This window comes from Fukomys damarensis, unplaced genomic scaffold (assembly GCF_012274545.1).
Source record: "Fukomys damarensis isolate Sample0158 unplaced genomic scaffold, DMR_v1.0_HiC HiC_scaffold_39, whole genome shotgun sequence".
Lineage (NCBI taxonomy): Eukaryota > Metazoa > Chordata > Mammalia > Rodentia > Bathyergidae > Fukomys > Fukomys damarensis.
The window spans coordinates 35,574,330-35,594,023 of NW_022900951.1; the positions used below are offsets into that span (position 1 = coordinate 35,574,330).

Below are 19,694 nucleotides of genomic sequence, written 5' to 3' on the forward strand. Positions count from 1 at the left end.
AAAAAATGGAAATAAAGTGTTTGTAAATGGGGAGGGGAGGAGGGGGTGAAGGGAGGGCAGGGACAAGGGGAAAAATGAGAATCAAGACCTATTATGTAAAGGTACAGAATCCCAATGATGAATGTAACTGTATTTGTATACCTAGATTGTACCAATAACCTCAATAAAAAAGAAAAAAAAAACACTGAAGGGGTATTTCAAGAGGCTGGCCCCACCACTCCATCCTGGGAGTTAAAATTTTAATTAAAAAAAAAATCTCTTTAGTTGAGATAATTCATATGCTATAAAATTTTACTCTTTCACATAAAAAAAAAAATGGACCTAAATATTGATATACAGTGGTACCTCAGTTCCAACTTACTTCCTTCCACGATTCTGGTCAAAAACTGAATTGGATGAGAACCAAATCAAATTTCCCCATAAGATCAATATGGAATCTTACCATTGACAACATTTGGTGATGGTTGTAAAACTTGTTAAATTTATGACAAACCAATGAATTTTACACTGAAAAAGGGTAGACTTCTTGCTTTATAAATAATACCACAAAAGGTTAAAAAAATTAATGTCTAATGACAGATTAACGATAAACTAGCCATTCATCACAGATCCATTTGAGAAGTACCATCCTAAGTAACAATCAGAATTTTTCTTATAAATAAATTATATGAGTTAAAGTACAAATGTACATTTGATAAGTTAAGGCTTCTGGGAACTTGGTTTTCTGATTTTAGGTTATACTTTTTGTAGCTAGAACTGACAACCTCAAGTTATAAAAGATGTGAATTATTAAGCATGTTAGGTATTTAAACCTTGCTTGTTTAGCCAAAGTCCATAGAAAGGATGGTAAAAAACTAAAAATTTTAGAAATTATTACCCAAATTAATAACTATGACTTTAATATACAGATGAACTAAAGAGCTGTTCAAAAGAAGCTCACATATTACCTATCTACTGTCAGTAAAAACATGCTGTTAATAAAAAATTACTTGATTACATTGAATTTTTCAAATATTTAAAAGATCATAATTGACAAAAGAAGAAGGAGGTTAGAGGAAAACAAAAACAAGATCCCACCAAATACTGCTATTTTGGGGTCTTTTAGCTTCCCCTCTCCTTTCTGAATTTGCCAGTTTGGGTTCTGACCTCTGAAATTCATTTTCACTCCTTGGAATTTTGTTTTATTAATTTTAAGAGAGTTTGTTAGTGTTTCCACAATGGTACCTTTGTTTACTAGGGAGAGGGGTGTTGTGTATGAAACCCAACAAAATTATCTTTAGCTCCATTTCCAATTTTATTTAGTTCAACAGTATGAAACATTTAATGGATTTTGAGACAAACTGAATGGTGGTATCAGAGAAACAGAAATTAATATTGTCAGTGTCAGATGACAGATTCATACCAAGATAAAAACGAGTAAGACTGTATTACAGAGAACACTTCATACAAAAAAAATTCACTATGTAAGTGATTTGTAAGTGCTTGTACAGGAGAAAATGTGGTGAGAAATGAAAGTTAAGTGTCATGCCCTTCATACCTACATTTGCTCTAGAGGGGAATTTGATACGAAGCACCACCACCACCTTGGACCTATTCCAAGTGAATTTAAGATTCTAAAGGTACCAAAAGGAATTAAGTTTCATGTCATAAAACTTAAGGACAGGGACTGATCAAGAGTAATGGTTGAGAAGAAAATACATCCTGTCAAAATACATTCCATTTTTAGTCTTGAGTGAAATAAAATAAGCTTACTTCAGTTGCTGAATCCAAGGAATGATCCGCTTCATATCATCATTGATAGATTTCTCCATGTCATCCAGAGTGGCTTGGTCTACAAAATAAATCACTTCATTAATTAATTGCTTACATGAGAAACAAAATCTTTAGCCCAAAATTTACATGAAAATTGTTTTAGGCAGAAAACTATGCTATGAAGTATGAAGTCAAAGAAAAAACTAAACTAAATGCATCATTACCTATAAATCAACTTAATTTGTTTTCCTTAACATTGCAGGAGTATTTCAGATAGCACAAATCATAGCAAATGAAAACCAGAAGAAGAGTAATACACAAATAACTCCACTCCTATGTTTTAATTACCCATCTTCTACTTTAATGCCCCCCCCCGTACTGGGGATCGAACTCAAGACCTTCCACTTGATAGGCAGGCGGTGGCACCACTGAGCTAAATCCCCAGCCCTAATTAATATTTTCAACTTATAAGTGCCAGGGATTTAGCTCAGGGGTTCTACTACCTGCCTCAAAAGCAGAAGGTCCCAAGTTTGATGCCCGGAACCAAAAAAAAAAAAAAAAAAAAAAAAGTGAGGAAACTAGTAAGTATTTGAAATTCATGATGTTATTAGACTTGGAACCTTGAAAATTACAAAAGCCAAAGATTCCATTGAAATGTTTACTTATCAAACACAAATGGTCTCTGGCATAAGCAAGAGCTGTTGGCTAAAGACTGGCTTTCCAAATTTTTAATGACATTAGAAAAACACTAATAAATACCAAGTAAAATTTCAACTAATGAGAAAAAAATAGAAAAAAATTGGAATATCAGAAAAAATAAAAGCACATTATCACAGAATGAATTGTGTCCTCCAGACTTCCCCAAACTCCTATGTTGAAGCCCTCACCTCCAATGTGAGATTTGCAGAAGCCTGTGAGAATCAGGTTTAGAGAGGTTATAAAAAGGGATGTGAGAGTGCTCCCTTCCTCCCATCCATGTGAGAGCACAGTTAGAAAAGGCAGCTGCTAAAATCCAAGAAGGCCCACACCAGAAATCAAGCACACTGGTACCCTGAATTTCTACCCTCCAGAACTGCGAGAAAATAAATTTCTAATGTATTTTGTTAGAGCAGCCTGATCTAACAAAAGCACACATCCATAAAAAAATAATTTTCTACTATTTCTCTTATTTTTATATATTTAGGTTTATTCTTTATTTTATGTTAATAATCAGGAAAACAAAGAAAAAGCTTTAAAGAGCAACTGCCTAGTTGGCTTGTTACCACAGTTAAAAAGAATTCATAAATGTACCACTTGTTCATCTTTTAGCCATCATAAATGTGATGTGATTCAAAGCAATGCGTCATTTACCCTGAGCAGCTCATATAAACACTTACCTTTATAGCCACACAATATGATCATAAAAGCTTTCATTTTGAATCTCTCTTCCTTAATATTAATTTCAAATGACAAATGTGCTAATATATTCAAGAACTGTGTTCCAGGAACAATACAAAAACACTAAGTTCCTAGTAAGTACTTCATTATTTCAGAACATCAACTTGGTTACAAAACAAACTTGAAATCAAACTTTCATTTCTACTGTGTTTAAGCCAAAACTAAATACATCCCTCCAGGACTCTGTACCTGAAGTCATCATAGATATTTACACTGTCATAAATATGCTCTCCAGTGAAAAATGACATTACAACCCCTTGCAGTCATTTCCATGTCCCTCGAGCATTAGTGGTAAAACACAAACCAATATATTGGATAGGTAAGATGTAAAAATATCAGCCACCAGCATTATTACTTTTACATAAGAGAAACAGCATGAATTCACTTTATATTGGGAAGTTTAATGTTCACTTCTGCAACACATATACTATACTGGGAAATTTATCTTCTGGTACAAGAAAATTCAAAGTAGAGTTAAATTAGAGCCCCAAGAAACAGACATAAGCCAGTTATTCCTTCCATACCTACTTTCAAAACAATTTATACCATCCCTTCCAACACACAATGGTAGAACATTTTTATTTTTCTTTTGTTAAAAATATTTTTTGTTACATTGAGTCACTGTATGATTTAGTACTTACCAAGTCCATAGAGCATCAACTGGAACATTCCAGAATGCAAATCTACAAAAATGTGTAGGCACTCCGAATTACCACAGGGCTCCAAAATGGGGACAACAAGCGCTGGAAGTGCAGTCTCTATGGAAGCTGAACAGTTAACAATTAAACATTATTTTTTATCTGAATATTTTCTTTAAAAAAGTATTTTCTCAGTGAGGAGAAACAACTATTGAAAGAACCTTAAGGTTAGAGGGAAAACATGATCTTGCAAAATTTGGAATACAATTACTGTAATGAGTAGTAGCTCAAAAGGAAGAATATAATTTTAAAGTTCACTTGAAACAAACATACTCAACTATTAAATCAAAAAAAAAAGAAGAAAAAAAAACCCTAGCTTCCTTTAAAAGAATTAAAAAAGCTAGTAAAAAGCCAATCTTATCAGTTAGTTAGCTGCATTCTAGTTTTATTTTCACTCAGTATTTGGTAGTAAGTTAATTTGTAGGTATATTCTTGATATTAGTTGAAAAATATCAAGAAAATCAGTTGTTTGGTAAATAGAATATCATCTATAGCTTAAAGATTTTTAATGTCATTCTTCATAAAAAGAAAAGTATTTTTTTCTGATAGGGCTCAGGTGTTTCAAGAAACACTGGGGATCTATTAAACATTATTGATTACATAGGAAAAAAACACCTTTCAAGTTATTTGTGTACCTCACTTTAAAGTCATAGATGAAACAAGAATATAGGCAACTACTAAACACAAATCCCAAAAGTTGACAATATACTTGATCTAGTTTCACAGTATTTCCACCAGGCCCAATTAAATTTTCCCTTAATCCCACAAGTTGTTAAAATGAAATCCAGTAAACAACCAAAGTACTGAAAACACAGTAAGTGCTGATCAGATTAAAAGTTGTAAAAGAAAGATACTCTTACTTACTTACTTAGTTTTTATTTTGGGAGATATCCAGGGCCTTTGCACTGAGTTACATCACCAGCTATTTTGACTTTTACTTTTTTTTTTTTTTGGAGCCAGAGTCTCACTAAGTTGCCCAGGCCGCGCTTCAATTTGTAATCCTCCTGCCTCAGGCTCTCAAAGGGCTGAGATTACAGCCCTGCACCAGCATCTCAGCTGAGAGATACCCTCTTCTTGCTATCAAGTTCCTCTAAAGCTACAGCACAAAAAAAAAGAAAGGCAGGCAGGGAGGAGGGGGAGTAATGATATACCAAGCACAGATTCTCTATGCTACTATTTTGGAGCCATGCTCACTAAGTTGCCCAGGCCGCGCTTCAATTTGTAATCCTCCTGCCTCAGGCTCTCAAAGGGCTGAGATTACAGCCCTGCACCAGCATCTCAGCTGAGAGATACCCTCTTCTTGCTATCAAGTTCCTCTAAAGCTACAGCACAAAAAAAAAGAAAGGCAGGCAGGGAGGAGGGGGAGTAATGATATACCAAGCACAGATTCTCTATGCTACTTCGTAAGACAAAAACAATAACATCTTCTCCATGCCACGGGTTGTTAGGAGGAAGAAATGACAAGTCTGTGAAGGTGCTTTAAGAAGCAAAGTGAGGGATGTGGGTGTAACTCAGTGGTAGTATGCATGCTGAGCATGTGCAAGGCCCTGGATTCAATCTCAAAAAAATAAAAAATAAAAACTAGAATGTTAAAAATGTGTACACTATCTGTATTCCCTTATGAATCAAAGAAATAACCCAAAACCTCTTGCAGTATTTCACATTGGTATTCTTTATATAAAGTATCAAACAAATTAATAAGGTAAAAACTTTCAGGAAACATTTAATTAGATAAAAATAAATTTCAAGTACATTTAATACATATTTTATACAAATGTTTAACATTCAAGTCCAACAGAAGTTTCACCTAAAAGTAGAAAAACAAAAAAGAACAGCAATTTTTTATAATATTTTATAATTCAAGACCAGTGCGACAGAGTAGTTCGAATCAATGATGTTCTGCTGAATGTACTACATTAAGTGGAATAATAAAAAGTACTTACAAATTTGAAGCAGAGTTGCTGATTTTCACATTTCTATACAGTTAATAATTCCTAATGGGGTACAAAGGTATTCTTTAAAGCAAAACAATTTCTAATGTGTAGCAACAGAATAGAATTAAGTTTTGGGAATTGAGACAGTATTCTTGAAAAGACAGGGCATCAAAAGATAGGAAATATAGCCCAAAAGGGAGACAATACTTGGATGTTTATCTACAAATATATTTTATGATTGCCAATGTCCTTATTCTTCTCTACAGAAAATGAACAGAAGCAACCAAGCCCAATTAAGAATGGCTATGTGTGGTCCGCAGCTTCCAGGCTGATCACAATGCCCTGATGCTGGTGTTGCCAGGTAAAGTCAACACAACCCCATTCTGGCTTCCAAAAGTCAGTCAATGCTATGAGCTGAGCCCTATTATATCATAACTTCTATTGCCTTGCAGTGTCTATTTTGATCTCACCAGAGTCCCATGCTGCTTCTTCCGAGCCATTTCTACCCCCCATGAAACCACACACTGCCATCTGCATTGTCCAACACCTGGAACTGTGCATTTATCTACCCATTTCTTTTTTTTCTGGTATGGGGGATCGAACTCAGGCCCTTTGCACTTGTGAGGCAGGCAGCAGAACCACTAAATTAAATCTCCAGCCCTCCTACTCATTTCTTAAAATGCTCCAATCTTTACACTATTAATTTCCCAGGTTATTTCAGTTAGGAGATGGACGATGTTGTATTTAAATGTCCCCCCAAAGCCTCATGCAGATGAAATGGGGCTATTTCAGAGATGCCTGAATCTACAGTGTGTGAATCATGGTGCAATGCTAGGCCCTAGAGAACTAGGATTAAGGGCGTGAGTGCTACCTGCCCTAAATCATCTGAATAAGATAAAAGGAACAGGAAGACACTGTTAAAGTCTCTTGTTGCTTTTGCAGTCTTCTGCCCCTCTGCCATGCCACTCTGTCTTGGAGCCAGCCAATTATGGGCTGAAACTCTACAAAACTGTGAGCTACATAAACCTTTCCCCTTTAACTTTGGGTGTCAAGTATTTTGTCTCAGCAAGGAGAGAAAAGTAACTAAATCAGAAAAAAAGCCAGCTGATTGAGAGCAACTATACTAAAGGACACCAAGAAGACTATAGTCCCTCGTCTCAGGAAAGGATCTTACTAAAGCTTGCTTTTTCATCACAAAAGAGATCAAATAAGACTACATGAAGCCATCGCAAGCACAAGTTCCCGAGTTTGATCCCCAGTACCCCCTCCCCCAAAAAGACTACATAAAGCCAAGTGCAGTGGCACATGTCTGTCATCCCAGCACTTGGCAGGGTTTAGGCAGGAAGATCTCATTTGAGGCAGTCTGGACTACATAGCTAGAACTTCTCTTAAAAAAAAAAAAGAAAAAGAAAAAAAAAACTACATGAATAAAATAAAAAGTGAACAATAATTTTGGTACCGGGGATCAAACTCTGGACCTTGTGCTTGCGAGGCAGGCGGTGGCATTACTGAGCTCAATCCCCGGCCCTGAAAAATAATTTTAAAAACAAGTATTATGCCCTAAAATGATGGCTCAGCAGACCCTGTCCTCTAGCAGTCCTCATTTCCAGAATGCTCTGATTAAAGAGGGACCAACCCCACAGCTTCTCCCTCACCTTCAAGTCACTGTCCTGGAAACACTCTAACAACTAGAAATAGGACACTATAAACACCTTCAGCTGAAAAACCACTGCTGTAGCACACTCATACTAGAGTCGGAGATCTAGGAAGAGCCTGGACTAAAATCTTCATGCTACAGTTGGAGAATAGGACCCAAAGTGTGTAAATGGTTTGTTCAAGAGTTCACAGTTGAACTCAGATCTTCTGGCTACCCAGATGGTGACATATCTACAAAATGCTGCTAAAGAGAGATCTGCAAAACTTCTCCCATAAGCTCTGTGTAGCCTGACCAGGTATTAAACTTGAAAGATTTTTCCCCATGTATTAATACCTGTATTTCTTATATTGAATCTTACTAGCGTATTAATTCAAAAAATTTAAAGATAAAGAATGAGTTTTGCTCTACTCAGTCATATTTTATTAAAACATTATAAATATTTGCAGTGCTGCTTTATCACTAGAAAAAAAACAAAGAAATTTAAGATTCATGTTAAAATAGTTCCATTTCAAAAGGGGAAAAATTCTGAGATAATACACAAATATTTCAAAAACAAGACCAAGCTAAATAAGAAAATAAGAAAAAAATTAGGAAGTAGATTACAAGTTAAAATGTGGGAAATGCTCAACCTATACAACAAAACCAATATCAGAAGTCACAGTAAGAAAGACCCTTCATAAAACAAATGTTAATATTAATTTAAAGAAACAAAAACAAAAATGTCAGTTTAAAACACCTACAGTTTTCATTGGCATTGAAGCCTCTAAGAATGGCCTTCAGTTCCTGGAGCTTCTGATGAGCTCTTGCATGGACACTGTCAATCAGGAGTTTTTCTATTGATAAGTGGTCAATCTGCGCAAATAAGAACAAAATCATATGTGCAGTTGAGTCATTTTTACTTTTAGAGTCTGAGAGTAGATTACTGGTTCTTTAAGATACTTCCTTTTAGAATCACACTAAATAGTAAGGAAAAATAAACAGATAAAAAGTTAAAAATTAACTTATATGGAATGGAGTTAAAATTAACTTGTATAGCAGTGGAACCTTAAAAACTACAAAGGCTGGGGATTAAACCCACAAAGCCTTGCACATGACAGGCAAGAGCTCTACCACTTAGCTACTTCCCCATCCCCATTTTAATTTTGAGATAGGGTTTCACTAAGCTGCCCAAGCTGGCCTCAAACTTGTGGTCCTCCTACCTCAGCCCCTGAGCAGCTGGAATTGCAGGTATGAGCCCTCATGCCCAGCTTATAGATCAAAATATTATATACACCAACTACAGCATTCAAATTCTGACCTTAAATAAAAAATGATGGTCTGGTCTCATAACTCAGTGGCAGAGCATGTGCTGACTTCAAGGCCCTCAGTTCAATTTCCCCCCACAAAAGAAAAAGAACATCTTTAAAATTATGCATTATAATGCCAGGCTCAGTAGTGCACACATGTAATCTCAGCATTCTGAAGACTGAGGCAAGAGGATCACCATGAACTCAAGACCAGCCTGAACTACACAGTGAAACTGTCTCAAAAAATCAAAAAAATTAATTCATTAAATAAATCATGAAGTATAGTGCCAGATATTTTAAAAAACGAATAACAAATGCACGAATAACAAATGCAGAAGTATAACACTTAAAACAAATTAAATACAGGATTTTAGAAATGAGTATTTGAAAGAATTTGTCTAAAGTTTAAGTATAAAAGTATAAATAATATTCACATACCAATATTAAAATATATTGAAAACTTTTACCTTCATGGCTCTTTCTACTAATTTGGAATCAGAAGCTGGCAAAGGAGGATCATGAAAAATCTGTAAAGGCTTGGAGACATCATTCTCATCAATTTTAATTGTAACTTTGTGAACAGATGCTGTTCCTGTTTTTCTACCAAGAATCTGTTGACTGATAAGAAAAAATAAATATTAACAATTTTTTTTCAAAATAACTTGTTAACGTATGAGATAAAATAGAAACAATGTACTGTATATCTTAACCAGAACCTAGAACTTTGGCAGGCCCTCACTGTTGGCAGATTATTTTAATACTGAGAAGACAGCTATTCTGTAATAAAATATAACATTTGACTTAATACACTCTTAAAAAAGGACACAAAATTTAAAATAAGATACATGCGCATACAAATAATCCTAAAACAGAGCAACTTGTCTTCAAGGTGCTATACTATTCACCTGACTGACTCCTTTACAGAAAATGGGAAACAAGCCAAATTCAAACAGGAATTGGAGAATGTAAACAGCCTGATACAAATTTTCTCTAAAACAAAATTCTTAGAAAGTATAACTGAAAATGGAAAACTGATAGTCAAGCACGTTTCAAAAAGTGAAACTCAACAATCTAACCTAATGACCTTTTAGCAATATGGTATGAGCCCAGAATAAACTAATCTCTACCTTTTTAAATAATAGTAAGTCTTAGTACAAACAGATAAATATCTTTGTGTTTAAGCCAGGGATTTATAGCTCAGTGGTGCTGCCACCTGCCTCACAAGCATAAGGTCCCCAGTTCGATCCCTGGTACCAAAACAAAGCAAAACAAAACAAAACACAAAAACATATATGTATTTAAAAACATGCAAAGTTCAAAGAAAGATGTCAATTAAGATGTCTCAGATGGTGTATGCAATGCCATGGGTCTTTACACAAAGCGTGTCACTACAGGCACATAGCTTACTCGTAATTATTAAATCAGATGTGTGAGAGGGAGAAAACAAAAGGCACAAGTATTTAGTCACAGCACGAACTTACCAGAACCAGTTTTACTTACTTCCAAACAGAGAGGGAAAGGCACTTTCCTGCATGATACCTTTCTACCTGCACAAGGTCTCCCCAACGCTCCCGGATTAACATTAGAGTCTGAGAATGTAACACTTCTAACTGAAGTGATAAGCAGAAAGAATCTGAGAGCTTGCTAAGGAAATCTAATAACATATTACTCCAACAGCCAGTCAAGTACAGGCAAATTTCATTTAACAATGGATCTATTCTCAAAAAGCTAGATATATAATTTGGAAGGCCTGAGGCAGGAGGATCACCAGTTCAAGCCCAGCCTGGGCAACTTAGGGAAATCCTTTCTCAATAAAAAATTTTAAAAGTTAAAAAGAAAAAAAGAGGGACACACTGAAGATATAGCTCAGAGCAGAGGCCCTGTGTTCATTCTATAGTACCACCAAAAAACAGCTGCCTATGAAGGAATTTTCTGGAATATTTCTTCAATGATTCATCCCAAAAAGGAGTAAAATTTGTGACTTTGGGAGGGAGGGGTTGAGACAAGGTACCACTTTATAGTTCAGGCAGGCCTTGAACTCACTATGTAGCCCAGGCTGGCCTCAAACGCCCAGCAATCCTCCTGCCTCAGCCTCCTGAGTGCTGAGATTACAGGCACGTGCCACCATGCCCAGCTATGTGACATAATTTTAGAAAAGGTTTTGTATTTAATTTTGAAGCAATATAAGCAAAGCATAAGGTCCAGGTTGCCCCTTAATTGATCGTACTTTAGAATATATAGATTGATCAAAAAGTATTCTTTTTTCCCAAACAGTACTATTTTAAACTAATCACTTTTGGGGAATACCTACAAAGTCAACAATAAAGTTTTAAATTTGTTTTACTATAGATGTACCACTATTCTTCACACTGGCCAGTTTCCCAGCCCTTTTTGTACCCAGAATAGCAGGGAGTGAGGGGATAAGGAAGGTAGGCTGCTATAGTTCAGAACTAAGGGAGACACAAAATCTTTACAATGCTTGTCTCAAATTTCAGGATACGTAGACAGTTGTACATGTCCTGAAGAGGTTTCTCATCAGCGAAGAGCCTCGACTGCACCAGCTGATGGATAAAGTTGATTTGCATACTATGAACCAAAGCTCGCCCATCTTCCGTTGGTAGGAGAAAAGAATGCAGTTAGCAGAGGTATATAGGTCATGTCACAGCTCAACTAAGTAAATGTATACTAACAACCACTTTTTAAAATTACCTATGGAAGTTAGAGAAAATTATGCTCTGAGGAACACTGAAACTTCTATAGTCAACAGATACAGTATATTGATTATCATAAAACTTGTCTCAAATTACAGGACAAATTGCTACACACGTTTATTATTCTGTAGGACTATTTCAATAATATAACAATACTAAACATTTAAATCAACACCTATGATTTAAGTCAGTATTTATGATTTACCTCCTGTTTCCTTATCCTCAACAAGAATTTCCAGCTTGAGAAGACGCCATGGGACATCAGGGTCATCTCCCATCACTGTCAAGGTGGCTTCAAATTCTCCTTCAACTCGAAACTTGACACGGCCATTTGCTTTTAAAAGAAGAAGTGTACTTCGCTTAAAAAAAAGCACTCTCTTGCTAACCCAGAAGTTTCAGTCTCACTTGTAAGAAAATTAAACTAGCCAAAGTTCTTCATTAGCATTCAGACAATTTAGTGGGTCCTGCATCAACAGTAGTTAGCATCAGGTCATTAAGAAACCAAAGGCAACTCTTTCAACATTAACAACAGCATTTTCTGGAGGCTCAACTCTGGGAACTCTTTTCTCCTCTAGCCCCAGATGATTTCAACCACTCTACAGCTTCAAATATCAGCACTGTATTTTAGGGACTAAAAAAATGATATAGCTGCCAAGTCACAGATTCAAACACCACCAAAACTGTGGGTCAAAACTTCATAATGAATGTATTTCTCTGAATAAAACCCCAAAAGCTATTTGAGAAAATAATCTTTTAAAAACAGGATTGCCGCCACATGCAGTGGCACATGCCTGCATTCCCAGGTACTTGAGCAGCTGAGGCAGGAAGATCACTTGAGCCCAGGAGTTCTAGACCAACTAGGCAATACAGTAAGACCCATATCCACCCCCCTACTCCCCTAGGAGAGAGAGAGACAGAGAGACAGGCAGGCAGGCAGGTAGGCAGACAGACAGACAGACGCACACACTCACACACACACACACACACACACATACACACAAATTTCAGGTACATACCAACTGTAAGATTTGCTAGCTGAGGCGGAAGATCTGTAGTTACTAGCCGATGTCTAAGAATCTGATTAAGTTGATGAAGCGTGGCTTGTTTCTCAATTTTGGTAATTGGATCTGGAGGAATAATTTTATCCTACAAAACAATTTAAATGACTTTTAAATAATGTATAAAAAGTGTATGCACCAAATGTGTGGTACACATCTATAATCTAAGCATTCTGGGAGGCTGAGGCAGGAGAATTGCAAATTTAAGCCCAACCTGGGTGTCTTAGCAACGTGAGAGGCCACTTCAAAAAAAGAGCTAAGGACAGAAGGTTGTCGGTTCAATCCCTAGTACCACGGTTAAAAAAAAAAACAAAAGTAGATAAAGAGGCTTTTTTTGTTTGTTGTTTGCTTTTGCAGATCAAATCCAGGGCTTTAAAGGAAGGTAGGTAAGTGCTCTGCCACCTGAGCTACACTCTCAGCCCAGGACATAATTTTTTTACCTCGGCCTATCTTTACATAACATTTCTCTTACTTTACCCAAGAGAATCTCAACACTCATTTCTACAGTATACATCCAAAATAGGTGACCACTACTACCATGCATTAGGGTACCAGTAATTCCTCTAGATACCTAGCTAAGACCATTAGACAGCATTGTCTTCTTCATGCTCCATTTATGAAATCAACTTCATATCACTAGATGAGTTCCCTTACTTCTTAAAAATATAAAACACAATACAGGCCGGGGATTTAGCTCAGTGGCACCACGCTTGCCTGGCAAGCACAAGATGCTGAGTTCAATTCCTGGCACCGAGAAAAAAACAAAATAACAAAACACAATATAGTGTAATGCCAACTCAGTAAACTGCCACAATAATAAATGAACATTAAGTTTGTTCATCTGCTCAACATCACCACCCCCCCATCCACCCATTTTGATATCTATCATATTCTAGTCCCAAATTACCCCCCCCCATTTTTTTGGAGACAGGGTCTCACTATGTAGCTCAGGCTGGCCTTGAACTCATGGCAATCCTCCTGCCTCAGCCTTCCAAGTTCTAGGATTATAGGTGTGCACCACCATGCCTGGCTACCCAAATTATTTTTAACTGCACAATTTTACTTACCGAAGCCTTCAACTTTTATGAATTCAGGCAAAGCACTTACCCTAATACAAGTTGGCAGCCGTGGGTAGGAGCCAGTAGTCAGTACATCAATGGCATATGGGATGGCAAAACTAGGCAGGCGTGCATGGACCAGAGCATCTCTAGCTAACGAGGCCAAGCGATCAGCAGTGTCCACAAACAGGATGGCTTGCTGATCTAAAAAGCTTGAAATCATCTTTAAAGCAAAGGGTAAATGCATTCAGCTGAATTGAAAACTTTCTATTTTTTACATTAAATATCATTTACTCATTCCAAAGTAAATTTCAAAAGACATTAATATAGGCTTGCCAAATACATTAAAAAAATTTTCCCAGTAATTGAAAGAAATATTTAATACATTTGTATTTGACATTAAAACAGCAATTTTCGAGCCGGGCGTGGTATCGCACACCTGTAATCCCAGTACTCGGGAGGCTGAGGCAGGAGGATTGCTGTGAGTTCAAGATCAGCCTGGGCTACACAGTGAGTTGCAGGCCAGTCTTAACTACATAGTGAGACCCTGTCTCAAAAAACCAAAAAACAAAAACAAAAAAACCCAGTAATTTTCCATTACTTTAAGTAAAATGTTTTCTAATCCACTTCTTCATCAGTGGCATTACATACACAGTACATGCTACAAGTTAGGAAAAGTAAACAACAAAATGTTTTTTACTTTTAATAATTTCTAGAGTTGGTTGGTAATGAAGTGGTTAAAAGCACGAATCCTAGAGCTAGACTGCCTTGGTCTCAATTTTAACTCTGTAACTGACTAGCCCCATAACTGTGGGGAAGTTATTTAACCTATGCCTCAATTCTTTTTTCAAATGTAAAATGGAGATAATGATTCCCAATCTTACAAAGTTGTGCTGGGGATTAAGATTTAATGCAAATAAAACCTTTAAAAATGGGAAACATTCAATAAATGCTGCCCATTATAAGATATGGGGCAATTTCATGCCCTACACAGAAATCCTATCGGTTTTCTACATAATGCATTTCAGAAGGATGCCTGAACTACCAGTACTAGAGCCCATCAAGGAGCTGAAACTACCTCCTTGAAACTTTTATCTTCTGGTTCTCTTCTAGAACCATACTTAAAAGTCCCCTCTCATATCTTTCAAACAAGTTGTCAATTATCAACTTAAAACATAGCACTGCTGGGTATAGAGAAGCCCGCCTATAATCCCAGTACTTGGGAGGCTGAGGCAGGAGGATCACCACAAATTCAAGGATGGCCTGGGCTACACAGAGAGTTCAAAGACAGCCTTAACTACATAGGCAAGATCCTGTCTCAAATAAAACCCCACAATACAGCACCCAGAATTAATACCACATCATGAATACAATGTTTTCTACATTTTCTTAGTTCCCTATTTCCAGTTGTACTGTTACCTGATTTTTACAACTCTAGGAAATAGAGCCAGGTAATTACTACCAACTTAAGAGATGAGAAACTTGAGATTTAGGTGAAGACACCTGCCCAAAGACAAATGGCCAATAATCAGAGACGTTGGATGGAACCAAAAAAAATTTTTTTCCTTAGACCACTAGGCAGCATAGGCAAGTAAAATGTTACCACCTATGGACAGCCAGCACAGTAGATTTCTATCATTGCCACCAACACTAGTTTTTAGCAGTGACCCCGCTTACACTCAACTTCTGAACTGGCTTTCACTCAGATTTAGGTCATACTAAGACTTCCTTCTCTCAAGTCACTGTAAAAATGCTTATCAAATCAAAGTCAAGGTCCAAGAATCCCAGACTTCCCTGTGGGAAGATCTGCATCAATCCTATTAGGATACCAGTTTATCCAGTCCACACTGCTCCATCCTAAACATAGGTAATTAATGATACAATTGCTCAACTCTAAATACACTAGCTTCAGCTACATTCCTTTGACTCCGAAATCTAATTAATAAAGATAAAACTTTAGTTCTGAGTTATTAGTGAACCATTAGGTCTCTAACAATCTTCATGCTCTTTTAAGTATTCACATAGCAAAAAAAAGTATTCACATCCTATTAATATGGTTAACAATAGTCCCCTTTAGAATTCAACTGGCACCAAACAGACATTTCTCTAAAGAAGATAGCTAGCCAGCCAATAAACACAGGAAAAGACGTTCAACATCACCAGCCTTCAGGAAAATGGATACCGAGATCGCAGTGAGATACCACTGCATGTGTGCTAGGGTGGTTACACTCAAAATGTCAAATATCAAGTGTGGGCCTGGATGTGGAGAAATCAGAACCTTCATGCAATGCTAGAGGGAATGTAAAAGGGTACAACCACTTCAGAAAAGTTTGGCATTTTCCACAGGTGATTAAAAATAGAATTATCATGTGACACAGCTGCTCTACTCCTAAGTATGCACTCAGAACAAATAAAAGCACACAACCATGCAGAAACTTGTACATGACTATTTACAGTGGCATTATTCATAACAGCCTCAAACCGAAAACCACCCAAGCCCGTTAACCAATGAACAGATAAAAACAATATGCAGTATTATCATCCATGCAATTCAGCCAGAAAAAGGCACAAAGTACTAACATATGCTACAATGAGTAGACGCTGATAACATAAAGCCCAGAAAAAGGAATGTTATGTGATATCATTCCATTTATATGAAATATGCAAAATAAGCAAATCCATAAAGACAGAAAGTAGATTACTGGTTGCCTGAGGCTAAAGGTGAGCTGGGGAGGGAGTTGGTAGCTTTTCTTTTTAAGGTGATAAAAACATTCTAAAACCGACTGCAGTGATGGTTTCACAAATCTGTGAATGTAACAAAAACTACTGAATTGTACACTTTAAAAGGTTGAGTTGTATACTACATGAATTATATCTCAATAAAGCTGTTGGGGGAAAGCTAAAGGAGAGAAGATTTTCTTTTGCTTAGACAAAACATGGACTAGTTTACCATTAGAGTTCTATAAACCTCAGTTACACACTCAGCTACACACATACTATGTCTAGCATGGCTAAATATCATTATCTATTCAAAACCTCTAAGGAGACTAGCTACATAATCACTAGATTGTGAACATGTGTCAAAATATGAACAATTCTTTAATTGTCCAGTTGATTGAATTTATGCCTGACACAAACACTTCTGTGTCTGTATTCAAACAAAAATACTGAAATTTTATGCAAGATCAGTTTGGAACTTTATTCGGAAAATGACTTATGTGAGCAGTCAATTCAGAAAATGAATAGAAGACTGTTAAACAGCCAAGCATGGTGGCGCATGCCTGTAATCCCAGCACTCGGGAGGCTGAGGCAGGAGGATGGTAAATTCAAGGCCAGCCTGGGCTACAGAGTTCAAGGCTAGCACAGACTATAGTCTTTGCAGCCTGTCTCAAAAAAAAAAGGAGGAAGCCAAGAGTTTCCAATTTTACTTGATATTATGGCATTGAAACATATAACTGAGCACTACCAAACAGGTAGTTTAAATACTTGTAATATAATTAAGATACTTAATGTTAGATTTGAAAAAAACTAAACACTTGGTTTTGATACACTCCAGAATAGCTACAATGAAGTGAATTGTAAACTTTCATATAAACTTGGAATTAAGCCTGCTCATTAGTATGTATAACAAAAACTATTCTTTCAGTGATGCTTTACAGTATACAAGACTATTTACAAACTTTAATTTTCCAATCACATCAACAACAAATAGATGAATAAACAGAAACTCTTCCCCCATAAGGAAAACAATATATGGCACAAAATATTCTCCCACTAAACCTTTGGTCAATGTCATATAGAGGGATATCAGCCTACTCAAAGACAGAAAATATTTGGCTGGATACTGGTACATCTTACAGAATTCTTCCAGCCCTACCACTGGCTTAGCTGTCAGGGTTGCAATTATACATTAACATCAATTAAAAATAGGGTTTCTTTCAAAGCTTTTGTAAATAAGGAGAGGAAGAAGTGTTGAAAGGAGGGGAGGGGAATGGGAAAAAGAAGCAGCAAAGGTATATCATGTACAGGCAAAAATTCCTATGATGAATGTGATCATTATGGGTGTTTGGGGGGGGGGTGCCAGGGATCAAACTTGGGACCTTGCACTTGCGGCGGAACCACAAAGCTAAATCCCTGGCCCTTATTATGTATATCTAAAATGTACCAATAAACAATTTTTAAAAGTTTAAAAATTAGGGTTTTTTTAATTTCAAAAAATAATTTTTAATTTTCAATTTCTTCATAGCCTTTTCCTTTCATTTTGGGCACTTTCACATAGGCTCTATGTCTAATGATAAGGGAATCCAGTGAAACAGAGACTAAGCAAACACAGCAAGCTAAAATTGAAGTGAGAGGTCAGGAAAATCATGTGCAGAAACACCGTGTCATAGATTTCTTTCCAAAGTCAAATTTTATGGAACAAGAAAACCCTCACAGATTTGTAAATATAAAAATTGCTATAAAAATATTTTGAAATTAGCTCACTAGAGTGCCAAAAATAAATTTAGTATGGCATCTCTATACTAGGTAGCTACTAATTTTAATTTCCCAGGAAGCCTGATAAACTTTATAGGGAATTTAAAAAGCCCTTAAACATAATTTAACCAATGTAAAGATATTTTTCTGCTTTAACCTAAAAAACTGGTAACACTTCTAAATGTTACTACATAATTAAAAAAGAAATTTGAGTATCACTGTTGGGCTGAGAATATCTCCCCACTCCCCCCACCCCCACCACTTCCGAAACTTAAGTGATAGCAGCTAAAATTTACTCAGCATTGTAGAGTTGGGCCTGGAGAGCTGACTCCATTCAAGTGGCTAAATGTTCTCATTATTTCAGCATTTTATTCATTTTAAGATAATCATTCTATCCTTTCCAATATGAATTCCATTCATCACTCTACCCTCTCCTATATGAAGGCCATTCCCCTCATTAGGAGCTACTTAAGTAAAACAGGAGCAACAGTGTGCCTTATCTGTTTACCGCCACAGTTATCCTCTCCAAGTGACAACCTCAACGAGCTCACACAGGATCCCTACTGATAGTTCTCCTTAATGCTTCTTGAACAACTAAAACTTGTGGGGTGGGGGTAGATTTCAGGATTTTGGGTATACTTCACTACATGTCACTCCTTAGAATTCAAAATAGTAATTCAATAGCCACAACTATGGGCTTCTTGAAGGCAAGGAGTGTGCATTATTCAAGTCTCCATCCACCACGCCTATAACCCGCATTCAACAGAGGTCTGCAGACTGAGAGGTAAATAAACAAATGAGCAGTCTGTTATCAGCCCTGAGACCTTGAAGAAGCAAGGTAATTTCTAGGAACCTTATCACCTCATCTGTAAAATAGGAAGAAAATACTAACTACCATTTTCACAAGGATGTCAAGAATCAACAAGCAAAATTTAAGGGAGAACCTTACAAAATCTAAGGAACCATACAATTTTTAAGCTAACCATGTCACTTCTTTAGTTCCAGTCTCATAGTCTCCTCATGTAATGATGTCTCCAGATATCTCTTACTCTTCTTTCTGATCATGTCCATAAACATATACTAGGTTTCCACAGAAATACATTCTACATTATCATACAGAAATATGATTACTCATAAACAGATAGGTGGGGGCCGGGGATTTAGCTCAGAGGTTCTGGCGCCTGCCTCACAAACCCAAGGACCCGAGTTTGATCCCAGGTACCAAAAAAAAAACAAAAAACAAACAAACAAAAAAAATAAACAAATAGGTGGTAAAGCTAAAATTAGAAACTATGTTTTTGGTTTTGGTTTTGGTTTTTTTTTGGTTTTCTGAGACAGGGTCTCACTATATAGTTGAGACTGACCTGGAACTCACTAGGTAGGCCCAGGCTGGTCTTTGATCCTCCTGCCTCAGCCTCGGAGGGCGAGTGCTCAAAGCCCAGTTGCACGTTTGATTTTACTTTGTTTAGAATAACTTTCTGAGCATTATAACAGACATAGGTGGTGGAGAATGCCTATAATCTCAGCACTCTAGAGGCTGAGGCAGGAGGATCACTTTGAGACCAGCCTGGGCTACATAGTGAGTTCCAGGTCAGTCTCAACTACATAGTGAGAACATCTCAAAAAA

The 19,694-nt window shown here is 36.7% G+C and overlaps 1 protein-coding gene across 1 annotated transcript in view; it reads right to left on the minus strand.

The window, feature by feature from the left end:
- The window catches only part of Med14 (mediator complex subunit 14), a 72,409-nt gene that overhangs the window by 44,872 nt on the left and 7,843 nt on the right, over nucleotides 1-19,694 (minus strand). The window contains exons 4-12 of the mRNA XM_010636216.2: nucleotides 13,641-13,814; nucleotides 12,492-12,621; nucleotides 11,681-11,809; nucleotides 11,265-11,372; nucleotides 10,265-10,397; nucleotides 9,232-9,382; nucleotides 8,219-8,330; nucleotides 3,831-3,956; nucleotides 1,753-1,831 (exon numbers count right to left, since the gene is read on the minus strand). Of these exons, the coding sequence (XP_010634518.1) occupies nucleotides 1,753-1,831; nucleotides 3,831-3,956; nucleotides 8,219-8,330; nucleotides 9,232-9,382; nucleotides 10,265-10,397; nucleotides 11,265-11,372; nucleotides 11,681-11,809; nucleotides 12,492-12,621; nucleotides 13,641-13,814 (1,142 nt within the window). The remainder of the gene's footprint in view (nucleotides 1-1,752; nucleotides 1,832-3,830; nucleotides 3,957-8,218; nucleotides 8,331-9,231; nucleotides 9,383-10,264; nucleotides 10,398-11,264; nucleotides 11,373-11,680; nucleotides 11,810-12,491; nucleotides 12,622-13,640; nucleotides 13,815-19,694) is intronic.